Genomic DNA, 18,653 nt, shown 5'->3' with positions numbered 1-18,653 from the left:
AACTTTATCTAAACTATGGTTAAATTAATTTTTTCAGCTGGGGTAAAACTTTGCTTAAATTGAAACCATTGTCTAAGTTTGAGTAAATTTTGGTCTTAATTCAAATAAAACTTTGCTTCAGATCAGTGAAACTTGGGTTGAATTCATTTCTAAATCAGGTAAATATTAGATAAACTTTATGTATACTTGAATAAAATTTGGTCTTAACTAGGGTGAAGTTGTCTCCTAAACTAGAGGAATGAGGTTTTGTCTTTAAGCGGGCCTTTTTTTGGGCCCTGTAACTTTACGTTTTTCTTTTCTCTATAATCAGTCCCTGTATTTGGTCCCTTAACTAAAGGAATGGGATTCTGTCTAAAAGCAGTCTCCTTAATGGGCTCCTTACAGGAGTGAGGTTTTTTTTCTACAGTCCCTGTATTGGGCCCCTAAACAATATTCCAATCTATGCATGTGAAGTGCTAATATTTCAATTCCATTTGAAGAAAACGGCATTGACTACTGCCTGTTATGGGAACCAGACCAGAGTCTGTTGGGGTGATAGAATATTATAGAGCTTAATTCAGGAAATTTACAGTACCGACATTACTTCTGTCTTCATAGACAGTGTGGTGCCCAAGATATAAGATAGTAGAATAAAGGAATTTTTATTCCTGCAATGACACAATCACAATTATGTAGCATTTTTTTGCTTCCCAAAAATTTTTGAGGAGAATATTGTCGCCACTTTGTCGATCTGTCTATCCTTCGGTTTCTGCAGCATAACTTTGTTAGCAGTTAAGCAACAATCATGAAACCTGATATATACATTGGTCATACTAAGACGATATGCAATGTACCAAATTTAGGGCCTGTGACCCCTTCTTTTCAGAGTTATAGATTTGTGTTAAAATTTTGCGATGGGAACATAAATTGGTTTCCATTTATAAGTGATGTATACATTGGTCATACAAAAACATTGTGCAGTGTACCAAAGTCAAGGTCTGCAACCCCTCAATTACAGAGTTATTGCACTTTTTTAAAATTTTGTGTCAGGTATATATCTTTGCCTGCATTAAATCTAGGATAATGAAACTTAGTTTATACCTTGATGATGCTAAGAAGATGGATTGTACCAAATTCAGGGCCTGCAACCTTTTAATTAAAGTTTAAGATATATAGTGCCCTTTGTTAAAATTGTATGCCCATAGCAAAACTTTGCTTTTATTTTTACTAGGATAATGAAACTTTGTATATACAATGGTCATACTAAGAGAACGAGTGGACAGTGTACCAAATTCAGTGCCTGGAACCACTAAATTACACAATTATTGCCCTTTGTTAAAATTTTGTGTCAAATAAAAATGTTTTCAGGAAGCATTCATCAGTTTCACTGATTCTGTTTCAAAATTTAATGTCTTTATATACATGTACGACCACTAGATCATTCAGTGTTTAGAGATTTAGTTATATATATTTCATGATGATTCAAGGAACCTTGTCTTCTCGAATTGTTTCCCTTGGCCATTGATAACTGGATATTCATTTTTGTCCATGTTTTGTTTTCTTTTTATTTGTGAGCCCTATCAACAAATGAATTCACATGAGGAAATAGAACACTGCAGAGCTATACCTAATGAGTATGTCGCCATTAACAAATGGGCCATCACTGTCATGTGTGTGTAGATCGCATGCGGAAATAGATTATATACGATAGAATGCTAATTTGTGGAATAACTCAAAGGCTACAGCATTGTTTCATTCAACAAGCTATTGTAATGAATGCCAGGCTGTAGAAACGTTTATAAAAAAAATTAGAAATATGACGGATTTATACAATATTTGTATGTTGCATACAATTTGTAGTTACATTGTAGCCTCCTGAACTCATTTGATACTGGGAGACAGAATTATTCTTGAGTACACACAGGATCAAAAGCCGAAGCAGTCATGTAAATAGGTTTGATTCATATATGTTCTTATAAGGGATAACATTTTGTTATCATCATCCTACAATTCTACTGCAGGAAACTATATGCAGAAATGTTACTATTCTTATTGTACTTAAAAAAGTCTTTCACACAAAATGTTTTGCAGATATATATTGGAATAAGTTGAAAAAATTCGCTTGAAAAACAAGTATATATAATATTTGTGTATTTAGGTTATTTTAAGTACTGTAAACATCAACATTTTAGAAATAGTCGTATATTAGTGGTAATTTATTATAGCACTTTTCATGCAGAGAGTATTGCGCTAAAATATTACTGCATGTATTATATGCTGCTGCTATGAATGTGTGAACTTATCACTGTGCTAATTAGCCAAAAGGTGATTTTGTGTTAAAATTTTATTGCCCCAAATTAGATATGTTGACACCATATCTATATTTACCAGTCATGGTATGTATGTAGTAGCATACAGGTATAATTATACCACTAGTCAAAGGCAAATTATACCTGTAAGATTAGGTAGCCTTAATTCTAGTCATTGGTAAATCATGTTAGGGAGCATATTGCCTTAATTCAGGTGATAGTCAATGGTAAATTATATAAAATGGCTTAATACCTTAATTCTAATGCAAGAGTCAATAGTTAATCATATTAAAAAAATGGCTTAAAGCCCTAATTCTATAGTGACAATCAATGGTAAATTATGTAAGATGGCTTAAAGTCATAATTCTATAGTGACAATCAATGGTAAATTATGTAAGATGGCTTAAAGTCATAATTCTATAGTGACAATCAATGGTAAATTATGTAAGATGGCTTAAAGTCATAATTCTATAGTGACAATCAATGGTAAATTATGTAAGATGGCTTAAAGTCATAATTCTATAGTGACAATCAATGGTAAATTATGTAAGATGGCTTAAAGTCATAATTCTATAGTGACAATCAATGGTACATTATGTAAGATGGCTTAAAGTCATAATTCTATAGTGACAATCAATGGTAAATTATGTAAGATGGCTTAAAGTCATAATTCTATAGTGACAATCAATGGTAAATTATGTAAGATGGCTTAAAGTCATAATTCTATAGTGACAATCAATGGTAAATTATGTAAGATGGCTTAAAGTCATAATTCTTTAGTGACAGTCAATGGAAAATTATTTTAAAAAGATTGGCACAAAGCCCTGATTCTATGGTGACAATCACACAGAGTCTTATTTCTAGTGCCAGCCAAAGGCAAAACATGTAAGGTTAGTATAGTAGGGAATAGTATTTTCCCCTGCTGTAAAACATAAAAGATTGAGAGATAGCATATAGTCTTAACTGTAATACAAATCACCTATATGATGTATATCGTGGAATGCTGTTAGCGGTTAAACAAAACCTGTTAGAAGATATCTGCTTGAACGTGACATAACAATACCCGAACATTCATGATGATGTTTGAGTGTCGATGTCAGTTCCTGTATTAATCATATTCTACTTGTGTCGTGAATTTATGGCTTTTGTTTTTTGCTGAATATAGAAATAAATGCAGTTATTGGCTACAAAACCTTTCTATTTGCCTTTCAGCTCAGAAAAAATATAAATACCTCGACAGGAATCTTGATTATCCGGTTCTCCCGTATATATAGTCTATACTTGTATGATAGTGACAGCACATAACATCAGACTGTCTCTCATAAAAATCAAGTTGTGACTAATTCTTCAGTAAATGTCAGATGTCTAGCACATTAATCTTGCTATCGTACGTAAATATAAACGTGGTTGTGTGGTTATGATGTCTTAAAATGTCTTAATGAGTACTTTTATCATAGGTTGTCCGGTTCATAATGGTGAATGATGTCGGACAAAGGAGAATAATCAACTCTTTGAGCTAGATGATGTTTTCTCGTAAGGACTACCAATATATCAGATGTAGATTTTGGCTATGTTTGATGATAAAGTAATCCTGCCTGCAATTGTTATAAGAATTAGATAATCTCAACTATTTCTACTTCACAACAGCATAATAATCCCCACTATTTCTACGTGATAATGGAATAATCCCCACTATTTCAAGGTGATAATGGAATAATCCCCACTATTTCTATGTGATAATGAAATAATCCCCACTATTTCAAGGTGATAATGGAATAATCCCCACTATTTCAAGGTGATAATGGAATAATCCCCACTATTTCTAGGTGATAATAAAATAATCCCCACTATTTCTACGTGATAATGGAATAATCCCCACTATTTCTAGGTGATAATAAAATAATCCCCACTATTTCTACGTGATAATGGAATAATCCCCACTATTTCTAGGTGATAATGGAATAATCCCCACTATTTCTAGGTGATAATAAAATAATCCCCACTATTTCTACGTGATAATGGAATAATCCCCACTATTTCTAGGTGATAATAAAATAATCCCCACTATTTCTACGTGATAATGGAATAATCCCCACTATTTCTAGGTGATAATAAAATAATCCCCACTATTTCTACGTGATAATGGAATAATCCCCACTATTTCTAGGTGATAATGGAATAATCTCCACTATTTCTAGGTGATAATGAAATAATCCCCACTATTTCTAGGTGATAATGGAATAATCCCCACTATTTCTAGGTGATAATAAAATAATCCCCACTATTTCTACGTGATAATGAAATAATCCCCACTATTTCTAGGTGATAATGAAATAATCCCCACTATTTCTACGTGATAATGGAATAATCCCCACTATTTCTACGTGATAATGAAATAATCCCCACTATTTCTAGGTGATAATGAAATAATCCCCACTATTTCTACGTGATAATGGAATAATCCCCACTATTTCTACGTGATAATGAAATAATCCCCACTATTTCTAGGTGATAATGAAATAATCCCCACTATTTCTAGGTGATAATGAAATAATCCCCACTATTTCTAGGTGATAATGAAATAATCCCCACTATTTCTAGGTGATAATGAAATAACCCTACTATTTCTACGTGATAATGGAATAATCCCAGACTTTTTAATCCCAGATAATTCTAGGTGATAAGGAAATAATCCCAGGTATTTCTGAATGACATAAATGAAATAATCCCAGTCTTTCAGATTTCATTTGCCTAAATGGATTGATAATATAATGCTTATAATAGGAAACATGTGCCTATATTTTTATTTCTATTCATGCGATAGAAATGCATTATGGGTATTGTGTATCTTTTCTATTGAGTTGACACGTACAAATATTCATCTGAAGTAACCATAATGTCAATTAATATCTAGTCTGTTCAATGCTGATGGCTCAAGATAAAGATTACACAGGGAGTAAATTTGGTGTCTAATTGGGGACCTACACCATATTATTACTGATATCGTGGCAGACCGGCTAGTAGATGGATTAGGCAGTGATGAAGCTTCCCGTGTACCTTTGTCGAGGCACGTGTCACCAACCAGTATTGCTAAATGAGATTGTATCTTTCCAAGTCTAGACGTGACAAAAGATGGAAGCTAGTATTGAGGAAGAAACTGATTCCTCTGCGTGCTTTGGAATGTAGGTTATGGCGAACTTACCATGGTGAGGCTGTTGATGCTCTTTGAAGACTTTAATGCCTTAAGCCAGCAAATATCACCAACGTGACATCAAATATGTACAGCTATTTATACCTGTCAGTCCAACAACACATTATAACTATCTCTTAAGCTTGTCACAAACAATATGTATAAATCAGGCCCACAGTGTACTTTATTCTCAGAAATTCTATGCGTTGAATTGCACTTTATAGCTTAAACATTACCTTCTTTGTATTTGTCTGATTCTTTAAAATGTAGATATTCCTACTCTACAGATTTTTTATCTTCATCAATTAACACGAAACTTTGATACACAACTTCTCAAATTATACTTGAAGAAAGATGAAATGAATAGCTATCATAAAACACCAATATTTTGTCATCGGACGGTAGAATCAGATGTTTTTGTATCCATGGTAACAATGTTTTAGTTGTCATATTTGTGTAATACTATATCATGATGGAATCATGAAAACTCCAATAGCACAAAGACTTACAGATTTGTTGAAAGCTTGAATCAGTTTTCAAATTTCCTCTTATTTTCATACAGATTTTGTTGAAATACTGGATCTTATCACTTTTCTCATGTCAGCGAAAATCAAATTTACATCTAAATTTTATTCAAAATGATAGATATGCCACAGCAGTGTTTCCATCACTGTAATTTAATCAGTTTCTCATGTAATTCATTTAGTCTCAATATTTCAAGCGAACTCATCAGCTCGATGAAACCTAATTGCACAATTAGTGTTGAAACATTTGATGAACATACAAGCAGTGATGTGTACCAAGCTTCCATCAATATCATTTCAATAAATGGATTAAAGTTTTAAGCTTCAAGGATGCAGAATTAAGCACATTTAAAGAACAAGTTGTTTCCATTAATGTATTTTAAAATACATGACTCCTGGGGTTCGTTGAATGAATGAGTTTGTGGGAGTGTTTTTGCGTGTGTATGAATTGTACAGATCTTTGTGCCGTTTAAGATGAGTGTCTCATGACTCCAGAGTGAGGCTCTTGTCACTTTCTGTCTACCAAGTTCATTGTGGATATGAATCTTATCTGACAGCCTTCCCAATTCATTTGGCACTTTTCTGAAATTGAATACTTTTTCTATCTACTTTCGGTTTGGATGATGGTTCCTTTGCAAATTAATTAAACAATATTGGTAAGCTCAGAAATATGTTTTCAAAAGTTCTTCAAATATTTTCAAAATATGAAAGGGATTTAATTACATACAATAAAAAGATATATGGACTGTACAAACTTCATTTGAGATTATAGATAATTGGAATTAAATATAAAAAAAAAATGAAATTAAGCCTGATTGCAGAATATGAAAACCACTACAGTATTTGAATTTGTACTTGTGGGATGGAGGGTTTAGGTAAAAAGGAAGAGACAATTTAGATATGAAAAATAAAAGTCTTTAGAGATAATTACAGTTAATTGGTTTCTAAAGTCTGTTTCATGATGACAAACTCATGACTGTCAATCATTAAAGATGGCTACGTTGTACCGAAAGAAAATTGCTGGCACCAAATTAGCCATCTTTTCGCAGTTTCTTGTGATTTATAATAGTCACCTGTAATAGATATTAACTATTGTTTACATAGCACAACACAAAAATTATCCTTCCCAGAATCACTGTATTTTGTCAACAGAAAAACAATTTATGTTGTTTATGCCCTTTCCATGGAAAGACAGTGACTATTTAGCCATCAATTTATTTTTCATCTTTTGATGAATTTAGGGTATTGAGTTCTTTGAGCTTCTTTTCTTTTCAGTTGAAAAGTTAGTAGACATAATTCGAAAGAGTTTTTGAAGGGCCATTTCATTCAAGGGACTTAAGTTTTGGCAGCCGCTCTACCTCGTATTTATATTCTATAAATGTTCTAGTTTGATATGAAAAGAAAATTGAAAATGTTTCACCCTTACGATAACTGACTAATTTTAGCTATTCTTTATTTCAGCCAATGCCAAGACTGTATCATAATGGACCAGGATTTAAATATATAGTATCCTGGCGACCCAAAGGAAGTACATACTGGAATACTAAAGAAGTTCGTAATGCTAACGCTAAACAAGTGGAAATAGATGTCACGGATATATATGGTCTTTACGAGGTTATGGTGAAGTCAGCTAATGATATCGGAGAATCTTTCCAACCTCCATTTATCAGGCTCGGTTATTCTGGTGAAGCTGGTGAGTGCACAGATCAAGTAAAATCTTGTAGAAATATTTTAATGTATAAAGATATTTGAATTACTGCTAGACATGGGCAGACAACTCTTTTCACAACTCAAGGTTGGCGCCTAAGCTTTTACAAGAGTATATGATCTTGTCAGTGCTTGTACCAATTGTAGTAGTGTGATCGGCTTATATCCCTAACTTTTATATAATTATGGTTGAAGAGACATATTAGATGTCTAGATGCAGTTTTACTTGATGCGGTCAAACCTTGTTATCTCAAACTTGTATAACTCAAAGACCCCTTTAAGTCAAAGTATTTCATCAGCACTGACCTCACTTCACATCAAATTTTGGAATTGTTTAAATTAAATTCTTCGATACTCAAAATTTTCCTGTAGTCCAGTTTTGAGTTAATCAGGTAACACTGTATATGTAATTGCAAAATGTTAATGTAAATATCTATATAAGCATTTGCTTGTGGAGCTCTTTTGTTCCTATGGTGTAGTCAATGACACTGAAGTGGCTCCATCTACAGTTTACAAGCCTGATTGCTCTAAAATGTATCAGTGTGTAATTACATCATGTAGATATAAGAATCGTTTTTTTCATTTTCCGTCAATGCATCAAAGTAAATTTTCACAGGGGTAACTACATATTTTATTATATGCGTAGACATACATCAAGCCAAGAGGAATCTGTAAGTGTTAAATAACAAAACCATTAATATTTAAGATATCAGTGTAACCACTAATTGCCAGTGAAATTTTCAGCCCCAGTCGACCTAACAGGACCGTACTTACTTGATCTCATGTAAACCTTCAGCACAATTAATTACTATAAATTCATTTCTTACCATTTAAAAATTTATTTCTTTGCTTCAGATCCGATAGTTTCACCAAAAGATTTTCGGCTTGATCCAACGCAGCCAATAGAACCGCACACAGCAAACTTTATTTGGGAGTCTGTTGATACATCAGAAGAAAAAATACGTGGAAAGTTTCGAGGATATAAAGTAGGTTGAATGTACTTGTAAATGTATGAAAAATATAAATCTAATAAGGTAGAAAAACTTCTCCGATTTTACGAGCTTGCATGTTCGCCCTGAAGTAGTTACATGTGTACATAAATCACATGGATGTACAGTACTGGGTCAAGCAATACAGACAGCCTTCTGAATTATGGTATCCTCGTTTGTCCAAAGTGGAAAAAAAAACGAACAGGAAAATTTTATTGTATAATTTCATTAAACTGACTGTCAGAGTTTGGGAATATTTACAAAATATTGCGCATTCATTGTTACCTGTTTAACGAGACCTGACTGATAATATAACAGATCTCTAATAGAACACACAGTGTTGGTATTCATGTCATTTTGATTCGGGTTCATTCATTTTCTCATCAAAATAATCTTTAAATTGCGAGATTTTAGAGGGCACTGAATTTATTGCCAATTTGTTACAAAATCAACAACACAACGATGACGCATTAATCTCCTAAAACAACACGAAGACCAGGGAAATATAGCATTCATTCTACAGCATCAGGAAATGAACTTTTCAAATTAGATATCGGCAAAGAATAATTTCTGCAGAGATATTTATCACAGCACTTTACCCTGTTTCTACCTCTGATCTGAGCCATTGAATGCCAAGAAGAAAATTGCTGCCATCGCAAATGTGAATTTGCAATAACTTAGATTTGCAGATTCACCACACAAAGCTGGCGGATTGTAGTGCAGGATTAGCTGTTATGTTACAAATGGAACAGATTTTAATTTCTCTTTGATATTAAAACCAGTAATTTAGAATTTTATCACATTTGAAATTTCATAGAAATTGAAAGCAGGTCATTTTATTGCCTGCTGTTAATGCACTTAATTTCTAGGAATATTGTTTTTAACAGAAAAATGCATCTTAACTATAATTTGTCTTTACACTGAAGTGTCACTTTATGCTGACAACCCCATAGACAGAAATAGATCAGTCCATGAAAATATCCCTGCCTGGAATAAGTCAGAGAAGAGTTTCAGCACTTTAACTGTTTTGTATCTAATGATCTTCAGATACCATTGATGAATGTGGAGGTGTTGCCTGGTATTGATCGAAAATTGCATTGTTACCAATAGGAAATCAAAGCACAACTTCAGTGATTCTAAAAGACAAAGCACACTAAGGAAAACACATTTCTATTGAAATAAAGTATATTGTTTTCCTTTAATCACATGCGTTAAGTTTCTGTTCGATTAATAATTATCCCCATCCATCTCGGTGAAGTCATGGGGGATAAAGATATAAAAAGTATTAACTATAAACTTCTGAGCCAATTTTGATAAAAATTTACCCTTGATGTTATGTAAATGCTTTTTTTTCATTCCAATCATTTTTTTTAAGTATTATGCACGTTTGATGAAAAATTCAGACCAATTAAGACAAACATTTTGATTATATTTAAATGTTATACACAACTGCCTCTAGTATTGTGCACACTTTTTAACCATTTTTTTCATTTCAAGATTTTTAAAATTTTTTTGTTCTGTCCTTTGATAATTGAAGAAAAACTCCTATTGCTATAAATTGCAAATGAACCAGAAGTACAGATTTTTTTATGTACAATATCTTGTTTTATAGTTACGATTTTGGAAGTCCAGTGAAGGACGACATAAGTGGAAGGAAGTGGATGTTGTAGTAGAAACAACGGAGGGTTACCAATTACCAGACGTTCGAGCAGCCATTGAAGGACTACCTGCATATACTGCTCTACGTGCCCAAGTGGCTGTTATGAATGGTCATTACACAGGCATGCCCAGTCAGACCATTGACTTTAAAACACCAGAGGGAGGTAATCAGAACAGCTTTTTATGTCCTCCACCATAAAATAAGGAAGGGGAGATTAGCTTTGCTATGTCCATCCCATTTCAACCCAATCCATCCCAAAGTAACTCTTTCTATGTATAGAAAATCACCAACTTAATTCTGCAACTTCATCTGATATGGATTTAAGTCAAATACTAATTATTAGTATACTTCGGGCATCGTTGTGTTTTAGGGGACTGATCAGAAAAGACAAGATGGCTTCCAGCTGACTATCTTGGATTTGGCAATTAAAGAATATCATATAACTCCCACAACAAAGTTGCAGGGAGGGGGGAGATATATTGAAATCACCCTGTCTTACTGTCTGACCGTCCAACCTTCTGACCATCCAACCCTATCTCTGTCTTGAATATTGTGTCAAGTGTATCTCAAAAAGTGCTAAAGCAATATTTCTCAAACTTGGCATACTACATCCTTATGATGTAAAGTTTTCATAAAATTTTAACATCATTTGGTAGAGTTATGCCCCTTTTTGTAGATATTCTGTATGGAATATTGTGACAAGTGTCTTATAAATTACTGAAGCAATATTTGTCAAACTTGTTATCCTACAAGTATAAGTCAATTTCAGCACATTAATGACGTAAACAGGTCTCATTACATAAAGGAAATTTGGGTCAATGATGATCGTCCTGATAACTATGGTACATCAGCTTCAAGGTAGAGATATGAAATGTATAGATGACGTTGGAAGTGGGAATCGTTGGAAGTGTACCTGTCTAGACACTTGACCAGAAAGCACAATGTTTGAATGGTTACATTTATGAAAATATCCCTCAGGGAAGTTAGAACAGATCTATTCTAAAATGTTTCCTAAAAATATTATGGTATGTGTTATCAGGTGTACAGTCCTGCCTGAAGAATATCATTGGATATTAATCAATTCTTATACCTGTAAATATTACTTGTATTATAAAAAATATGACATGTGAATGGAAAGCAATAAGTGGTAACTGCTGAATTGTATTGTTAAGTATCACACCATCTACTTTCGTCGTAGCAAGCTTATACAACGGAACCAACCTCACATGACAGACTACCATCCCAAATTCTTCAAATTTGATAGCATATAGTTGCAGACTCAGCCATTCAATTAGCCTGAAATAAAATAAATCTAATTGAATTGCATGGCATGGCTTTGACAGACAGTGCTGGTCAGATCATGTGGCATCATGGTCTCAGACACCGTAATGAGGAAGCTGTGATTTATATTTATCAAGGCCCAGCAAGCAACAAAATGTGGCGATATGTACAAAAACCCATGCAGCCTGCCAATTGCGATAAACTGATTTCAGAAATTAACTGAATTACTCATCATCTTTGGGGGTTTTTTCTCTCTCTCTCTCTTTCTCCTTTTCATTTTTCCTCCTTTTTTCTTTACAGTACCAGGTCCTGTGCGGAAACTTCATGTGGAAGAAAAAGGCAAAAGTTACATTCTCTTAAAATGGCTGCCACCAGATGAACCAAATGGTATTCTGAAAGGATATGACATAGGCTACCAGCTTGGTGGGTATCTTCAAAATCACCTACAAATTTAACATTTATGTTGTATGTTTTTGTAAAAAAAAAAATCTAAATTTTCAAGAGGAGTATCATTTTATGGATTAAACATAAAAAACCAAGTAAAAGTAATGATTTTTTCTGTGTCAAATTCAAACCAGGTATTGTAAAATATATGGTACCCTGCTTTTGAAGTCAAGCTGTAGTGTGATATAAAATCATCATTTACATAGAATTTTACCTAAAGTATAGATACATCTGGTCAATGAGTAACACTGTAAATAATGATTTTGGGTCAAGCCAAATTGGTTTTGGAGTCATGGTAGATGTGAATTATCCTGAAAATGATACTGTTATAGAGGTAAAATTGCCTATTTTGGTATTAACCACAACCTTTAAAATTGCCCTGAAACAGACGCAGTTACATAGCTTAAATTGCCTAATATGGTATTAACCACAACCTTTAAAATTGCCCTGAAACAGACGCAGTTATATAGCTTAAATTGCCTAATATGGTATTAACCACAACCTTTAAAATTGCCCTGAAACAGACGCAGTTATATAGCTTAAATTGCCTAATATGGTATTAACCACAACCTTTAAAATTGCCCTGAAACAGACGCATTTATATAGCTTAAATTGCCTAATATTGTTTAAAATTGCCCTGAAACGGATGCACTTACATAGGTAAAATTGCCTAATATGATATCAAAATGACTCAAACTTGATAAATTTGGTATTAGTATTAGTAAAAAAAAAATGGTGATTTCAGAGGTCAAGAAATCAATGAGATATTTGGACATATGAAAGATTCTTGCTTTCGATATGTAAACTTTCTTTATTGGAATAAAGACGGTTGAATAAGTACACTGTATAAATGTAAATATGGTGCAAAACAGCTGGAACTTGATTTTGAAATTGGATTTCCAAACACTGTCTAGAAAGACAACAATGAACAGACGTTTGGCTTTTAATACCAAATTATCATTTGAAGATGCGTTCCCAGACTGTTTGGAACAAAAATGGTTCTGCTGGATTTGGGTTGTATACATCAATTAAGTTTTGTGGCTCTAGTCCCTAGAGAAATTGAAGTAGTTTAGTTTGTAGTAAGAAACAAAGTTTGAACTTTGTAATGATCTCAGTGTTTTGAAGTGGCTACAATGCGGTTTAATGGCTGTCCTTGTCTCTGGTGACTGTCTCGGAGCACTTGCTTGAGTCCCAATGACTGTTGACTGTTAGTCGGGTGTGATTGACCTGTAGTGTATTATTGTATCCCCCCATATACACCAGGATCAGAACCTTATTGAATTAGGGCCTTTCATTTGGCATACCAGGATTGCGTCCAAGAGCTTCGACAAAAACCAATGAATATAAGAGGTATAATTTGGGATGATGTTGCTTCACCGATGCGGCGCCACAATCTTACTGAATGAATTATTCATCGCTTTGCAATCAGATGTTTTCTCAGGACCGTTAACTTTCAACTTTCTTTAGTAGTTGTGGCAAATTTGATTTAGACTTGTGAAAAAGGTGGGGGTGCCTGTCATTGCGATATATGTGTGGTTACAAGCCCACACCTTTATTCACTAAAACAATCGTCTTTTTTCTCTTTTTTTTTATCATCACCAGTGAATGGAGATAAGTATGGACCAGTGAAGTCCCTCAAAACACAGATCACAAACCCATCAACTTTAGGGGCACGTATCTGGGGCCTCAAAACCAATCACAATTACAGGTTCTATGTTTGGGCTCGTACCAAGATTGGAAAAGGTTTGCCAGTCTTCATGGAAGTTGAAACTGCCGGTGATTCTAGTAAGTCTTCTCAACTAGCATGCAAATAAATAACCAAATCCCATTTTTTGTTTTAACACTTTTTTCTGCCAGCTTTGTTATGTTTTTTCTTTTTTTATTGTCCTTTTTTTTTCCAATCGTCACTGTCTGAGTTAGTGATTGAAAGAAAACATTGCCAGCTAGTTTTTCGGATTTTAATTTCAATCTTTTATTAGCCCTGGGCTGACATTGATTTTCAGTATGAAATATATAGAGATGTATATAGCAAGGTTTTATTATTCTCTGATTGAATTTTCTTTTTTCTTTTTTTATATGATTGGAGATCTTCTATAAAAATTGACAATTACAAAATTGATATTCAAATCCAAGCAATCTCATTTATAGTGTAGAACTCTCTTTAGATGTTGCATCAGTCAGCATGTTTCAGTTATGAAGACATGCCTTGGGAGCACAGTGACTAGACAACAATGAGTTCATTGTGTGATTGATGTCGATTATATACATTATAATGTCCACATATTTAAGTGATTTTAAGGTTAGATGAACTCTCACTATATCTATAAAGTTAAGTATTTTCTCTCATCATTGTTATTAAGTATATATTTGTGGTGACTTCAGAAGATGAAAATGAAATGATGTCATTCTCTCCTAGATCATAATATATTGTCTAGGTTGAGACCATTAACATAGAACCAAGCTGACTTCAAGTTTGAAATGCAGAAGGATGTTTTCTGTATTGCTTGCAAAAGTAATAGATTTTCTGGTATAAGAAGGATTTTAAATTGATTTCCATTTTGTATTCTCATACAAAATAGAAAATCACCCAAGCACTATTAGTATGTAAATGGATATTACAAAATGAGATTGTATTAATGTGATTCATGATCCCATATACCGCACCAACTATGCAGAGTTTGTATTTTTTTTCGATGTAATTTGCAAACTGAATTTATTTTACTGTGAAGATTTCTACTCATGTCTGCAAACTCCTCTTTTGAATGATCTTTTTTAGATCGAAACAAAACTTTTAGCATCAAAATTGATATTACGAGTTTAAAATATTTATTTCACCGTGGTGAAACTTGAGATGCAGAAGACATCAACCTAATCAACCTTGCACTGTGTCACATGAGTGGTCATGTGATGCTGTATACAACATGATCGCAAGATTGCTCCTATAGACTCCTACACCATTCTACTGATTATATATAGAAAAACATAACTCTCAGACAGTGACTTAATGTGTTGCAATGCTTATGAAATATTGAATACCTGGGCAATTTATTCTGGTTCAATAATCTGTGTTTTTGGTCTTTGACATTTTGAAAATCACAATCTGCAAAAGTCTGATATTCATAAACTCACATATGCATACTTGCTAGTCTTCATAATCTTTGTTTGGAGAAAGAGTCTGACAAAATTGTCCAATGTTGTATAAAAGTGACAACATTTTATACAAACTGACAAAATAATGCTATGTTTTCATTCATGCTTTTCTTTACAATGAGTTGAATTCTTTTCAGCAAATAGATTTCTGACATTTTTACTGGTTTCAAAAACAAAACATAAGAGTGAATGAATAATTGTCCTCTCACATTGAAAAGAGAGAGATACATGATTAATAAGTATGCATATGTGTTTTAAAGCTGAAAATAAAGAAGCTTCTTTTGTGATAAATGTAAAAGATTTCTCCATATTTTAACTATGTTGATTTCCTTTGTGAGATTTGCTGGGAAGTGGATATCTAATCCACAATATTGGGATAGCTCCTTCACATTTATTATGAATATGACCAAATTTTACCTAGGGGAGATAACTCTTGCATAAATGACAGTATAACATGTACAGTATTTTACACGGAGAAGATACTCTACTACAAAATACAGGTATCTGGCACATGGCAGTATATTTAGACTGCGGGGAGATGATTCTTACACAAAGTATCAATGTATGGCAGCTTACACTGGCACAATTTATAGGTATCACATATAAGCAATATTTCCCTAAGTGGAGATAACTCTTGCACAAATACGGGTATCACATAGAAAACAGTATTATACATAGGGTAGATAACTCTTGCGTAATATTTTTTTACCCAGGAGGAGATAACTGTTACACAAATCACTTGTATCATGTATGGCCAATCTCTCTGGCTGTATTGCATTGCCCTATATAACACATCTATAAGTGGCTTACACCATTTCAAGATTATTTGATATTATCAGAAATCATTTCATTATTTTTCAATTTTTTATTTTTATCAGTATTTCCAATGTAAACATTTGTTAATCTGAAAATTGATTACATTAGTTAACTGGCTTTATATAAACTTAATGGATTTTATTGTAAAGAATAACAGTGAGTGTAAACAGCCACTAATCATCATGTTTACATTTTGTGCTTTGGTTTTTCAACTACTGAAGTGTTCCTGAGATAAATGTTCATATACTGTGACATCAGTGATAATTGGTAATTTGGCTGCGATATCAATGCATTTCCTCCCCAAAAGAGCCAACGCTGATTGCTGGTATAGAAAACAGCCTGCATGTGTATCCTTCATTGATGTTGTCATGGATACTTTTATCCTGCATCAAACTTTGACCCTGACCAAGAGGTCAACTACTGATAGTCCGTGAGCCACTTACAGAGGTGTATTGTGACTGGTAGAGATAAATTCATGGCAGTTTTTTACCTAAGGGAGATAACTTTAATAAATTACATTTATTACACATATTACAGTGTTTTACCAAGGCAAGTTAATCCTTACACAAATTCAAGATATCACATGCACATCCATGTTTCATCTTGCTTAGATGTCATAGGTGTCTTGTTAAAGGTAACTGATTACCTAAGCTTGCACTTTCTTCCTCATTTCAAATTTGGAAACTTGATAGGTGTAATGTAGGTCAAGATATTTGACTGTAATTTTATTCGGAATATATAATTATGATAATAGCCTACAAAACAAAAAGATTGGAAAACGTATATGTTTCAGTATTATTAAAGTGATACTAAGGTGTCATACAAATTGTTTATTGAAGACTTCCCAGCAACTCTCATGTATAGCTTATCTTCATCTTTCATTGTATTGCATGCTAATTCAGATTCATTAATCCTCATAAATATTCATGAATAGATTCTTATTGATTGTTCATTGAATTTTAAGTCCAGGTAAGAATCATATTCCTTATACTTATTGCTTTGTGTAACAAGTTTATGTTGACTTAATCAACAACATTTACATAGAAAGTATATTACTTAATATCACAAATCTGTTTTTATCATTATGCAAATGGTAATGGTAATTATGCAAATGACATGAATTATTATGCAGATTACATTGTTTTTATGCAAATGTCATGGATGATTGGTTGTGCACTGTACCTGTTAGTTATGCCTTCAACTGTCTTTAGATCAATGGTACTGATGTTATAAAGGTTGTGGTTTTCATGTGAAACCCAGTCTTGTTCCATTCATCAAAACATTGTGTTTACAATGTAGTTGTAATCAGGTCATCTCCAACTAGAGGTCACAGTATCTAGCTCACTAAAGGTCAAAGGGCAAAGACAGATTGTATTGAGGTTTTCTCCGTGTACTTTTATAGAGGTCACAGTATCTAGTCATAGTTTACAAGAGATCAGCAGACAGATATAGTATTGAGGTCTATCTCCTTTATAAACTGAAACTCTCCTGCTATTCTATCTGCTGTTTTTTTTTTATTGGTAAATCTGATGTTTTTTCAGTGAAATGTTAATTTACAAACAGGATTTATAAATTGATCCTCCCTCCCATATCAGACTACACTGTTAGAACTGACAGTTTTGAACGAGAATTTCTCTGTATTGATGAATTGATTTTATTTTAGAAATGCAAAATACAAAAGGTAGAATTAAACTCTCTTTTTTTCATGAAATATTGGACCATACAGAGAATTATTTTCCCACCTGAGCTTTGAGAAATCCATTAATAGGTACAACTATGTTTAGTTTTCTTCACTATTCAGGAAAATTTTATCATTCAGAGTTTTCAATTTCTGAGGGCTACCATGTTGGATCATTCACTGAATGTAAAGCAACATTTCCTCTTTCCATTAGCTGTTTCTCTGATTCTTACAGAAATATGGAAATTATTCTGGTCTTGAATGAATGGAAATTCCTGAATATTAATCTACCTTATCTATATGTCACAGTGAAGTTTTCATTGAGGAACATATCTTTGAACTATCTATAGTTACTGATATAGGTCATTTCAATTGAAGAATATCTCCTGTTTAATTACAACATCAATGTAATTACTGTTATTTTTCTGTCACTTAAATTCAAATTGATTTATCTCTGAGAATTTAATTTGTGCCATGTCATATATATATATCTAAAAGCTCTACATCAAAGTGTATTTAAGTAAAACATCTATACACATTTCTTTGCCAGCTGTTTTATCTGAACCGTCACTTCATCAGATTACTGCAAAAATATGCCTGCCATGACCCCGAATGGGAAGTCACACGGGCAGCCATGACAGTTTTGCTGTGATCTGTCCTCCCTAACATTCATTAAGCATAGCATCCTCTGAGTTGTTAGCACCGAGACAGATTATCCTATCAATAAATAATATAGCAAACACACTTCCTCCAATCCTTGTCGAGCCCAACAGAGTAAACACAACAATTAGTTACCATGGATACGAAATTAGCACTGAAGAATGCCAAGAAAAACTGCATGATTTCTGATTAAAGAAAATGTTGTGAGTCAATGTAGCAGGTTGAATATTGCGTTGTAATTCTCATTTGGTAGTGACAGGAGTTTT

At 33.2% G+C, this 18,653-nt stretch overlaps 1 protein-coding gene across 1 annotated transcript in view; it reads left to right on the top strand.

Annotated features, from left to right (window-relative positions):
- The window catches only part of LOC132557987 (neuroglian-like), a 108,654-nt gene that overhangs the window by 79,214 nt on the left and 10,787 nt on the right, over positions 1–18,653 (top strand). Inside the window, exons 4-8 of the mRNA XM_060222518.1 lie at positions 7,464–7,695; positions 8,565–8,695; positions 10,311–10,521; positions 11,940–12,062; positions 13,686–13,868. Of these exons, the coding sequence (XP_060078501.1) occupies positions 7,464–7,695; positions 8,565–8,695; positions 10,311–10,521; positions 11,940–12,062; positions 13,686–13,868 (880 nt within the window). The remainder of the gene's footprint in view (positions 1–7,463; positions 7,696–8,564; positions 8,696–10,310; positions 10,522–11,939; positions 12,063–13,685; positions 13,869–18,653) is intronic.

The sequence above is a fragment of the Ylistrum balloti genome, unplaced genomic scaffold (genome assembly GCF_031769215.1).
Source record: "Ylistrum balloti isolate Yb309-2 unplaced genomic scaffold, AGI_CSIRO_Ybal_v1 Utg370742, whole genome shotgun sequence".
Classification (NCBI taxonomy): Eukaryota; Metazoa; Mollusca; class Bivalvia; order Pectinida; family Pectinidae; genus Ylistrum; species Ylistrum balloti.
This window is presented reverse-complemented; position numbering and strand designations above follow the sequence as displayed.